We start from the raw sequence: 2,585 nt of genomic DNA on the forward strand, positions 1-2,585 counted from the left end.
TGATTTCTCTCTCTCTTTATGTTTTTTAAATTATATTTGCAGCTAGTAAGGTAGCTTTTCTTTCTGTTGTTGTCTTTTTTTTATTTCAGCATATTATGGGGGTACAGGTGTTTAGGTTACGTATGTTATCCTTCTCTCAACATTTCTTCCACTCTCAGAAGAACACCGCATGCCCTCTCATTCCCAAGACTAACTCCTTCCCTGGATCACTCACTTTTCTGTTTCCTCTGTGACCTCTACTTCACTTCCCAATCATCCAGGTTAGTAGCCCCCCAGATAGCTTTAATCCCTCCCAGTTTTTGGCATGTACAAGCATCTCATTAATTGCTAAATCCTACAACATGTGAATTTTTTGTGTCTCCTAAATCCATCTTCCCCTTTCCAATACTGCTGTCCTATTTCAGGCCTTCTCAATCACTTTTCTGTACTCTTAAGGTGTCTTCTAATGGGTCTGTCTGTCTCTATTATCTCATTTCTCCAATGTTTGACAATGCATACAATCGCAAAATTTTTCTTCTTAAGACATAGATTAAATCACACTTTAAAATACAGAAATAATCACATTGTTGTTTTCCTCCATTCCCCGTTATGGCTTTTGGACACCTAGAGAATAAAGTTGAATCAACCTAGCACAGCAATCATAATCTTGCCCCCATCTATGTAGCCAACCTTACTTCCTAATAGAGCCTCCTCTATTTAATATACCTATTCTGGAGCCATGCTATAGTATACTCTGCTCCCTGATTACAACATCACGTTCAACTATACCCCAATGCAATGGTTTCTGTTGCTATTTCTGTGAAAGATGCTTTAGTGCCACTTTAATATTTTGGAATCCCCAATAGTTCAAATTCCACTCCCTCTATGAAACCTTCCCCAACCTCCTGAGTAGGAATATATGATTATTTCCTCTGGACTTCTTCAGCACTTTATTCACACCAACTTATAAAATTTACCACAGAATGTTTTGAGTTATTATTATATGTACAAATATTTGTTGTGTAATTATTTGTATAAATGCCCCTCTCTAGGTTACAAACACTTTGAATGTAGGGACTATGCTGTATTCTCTGTATTTGCCCCACCATTAATGTCGTCAGTGCTTGACACTAAATAAATACTTTTTGAATGAATAGATGAATGAATGAATCCTAATTTTAACTGAAGGGGAGGGAGTCATCTCAGAAAACAGACTATCCTTTCATACTTCCTCAAATCTGCACTGAACCTGATGACTTAACTTGGGTCTTATTTAAACAAAGTGCCTTGCCTAACTTTTCTTACAATTAAAATTACACAAAGCCTAAAGTATAACAATTTATCCATGGGAAAATAAATTTTGGCAAGGAAACACAATTTCACAGTGATGTAAACACAATGCTAGTAAATCTCAAACAAACTCTCAAAATTGAAGAAGGAACTGGGGGAGTTCGAAGAATCTAACATAGTCTACGGCCGCACCGCCCTGAGTGCGCCTGATCCCGTCTGACTTCAAAGAATCTAACATAAAATCAATTGCTAAGAGCAAAACATAAAATGATAGAGCAGGGGACATATATTTTGATTAAGCCAGCTTGTGTGGAGAAGACCTACTGTAAAATGCAAAGGTATATTTAAAAAGTCCATAGCTTTGAGACATTTCATTAGTCTATTTCGTTTTTGCTTTCTTTATTTGGTCTCCCCTGGGAATATTGTCACTTGAAAAATTAATTTGTGTTGGCAGGATAAAAGCCCCAAATTTAGCTAGCAATTTGGTGACGGGTTTTGCAACTTAAATGCTCTTAGTTAACTTGAATGGATGACTCTATCATTTGCTCTCACACAAAGACAGTAAATGCTGCCATGGAGATTACCTTGAACTAAGATGCTTGCTGTCGATGTAGAATAATGCATGACAGCTGAAATAAAGGAGTCTTTAAAATTGCTAACCATTTATTTGTGAATGGGTCAATGAGAAATTTGCTGTCCTGTGCAGCTAACTCCATCTACCTCCTAAACACATACTTTATGTATGTGATTATGCAGACATGTCTGCCCTACTAGGGATTAAATGAATGTAGATTAGCTATGATGCACTGCCTCTGACTTAATCTGAATACTTAATAAAGGTGAAAATATTATTGGTCAAAAACCCAGCAGTAATATAATGACTTATAAAGCAGGAAAAATGGGTATCATACCTTTGAACCAGGTGGTGCTGTCAAGCCTAAAAAGGCATACACTGCATTATTTTCTCTGGCTTCAAAGAAGGCATCATAGTCCTTTGTGAAAAGAAGGCAAGAAGAATTAGCAATGAGCAACCAACAAAGGAAAGAAAACAGGAGATTTATTCAGAATGATCTAGCTCGTAGACAGGATCAGCCATCTCCTAGGGAGCAGACAAGCTAACTTCCATAATGCTAGAATTCTGGAAGAAGTAGTAAAGAGGCAAGGCTTCTGGATCCCATTTAATGTGGGTTAGAAAGTGTGCTGTTCTTGGCCGGGCGCAGTGGCTCACGCCTGTAATCCTAGCTCTCTGGGAGGCCGAGGTGGGTGGATTGTTTGAGCTCAGGAGTTCGAGACCAGCCTGAGCAAGAGCGAGACCC

The 2,585-nt window shown here is 38.2% G+C and overlaps 1 protein-coding gene across 1 annotated transcript in view; it reads right to left on the bottom strand.

The window, feature by feature from the left end:
* SH3BGRL (SH3 domain binding glutamate-rich protein like) overlaps nt 1–2,585 on the bottom strand; it is a 101,744-nt gene that overhangs the window by 4,410 nt on the left and 94,749 nt on the right. The window contains exon 3 of the mRNA XM_012664122.1: nt 2,181–2,261. Coding sequence (XP_012519576.1) covers nt 2,181–2,261 — 81 coding nt within the window. The remainder of the gene's footprint in view (nt 1–2,180; nt 2,262–2,585) is intronic.

Source organism: Propithecus coquereli, unplaced genomic scaffold, assembly GCF_000956105.1.
Source record: "Propithecus coquereli isolate 6110/MARCELLA unplaced genomic scaffold, Pcoq_1.0 Scaffold86, whole genome shotgun sequence".
NCBI classification, from domain to species: domain Eukaryota; kingdom Metazoa; phylum Chordata; class Mammalia; order Primates; family Indriidae; genus Propithecus; species Propithecus coquereli.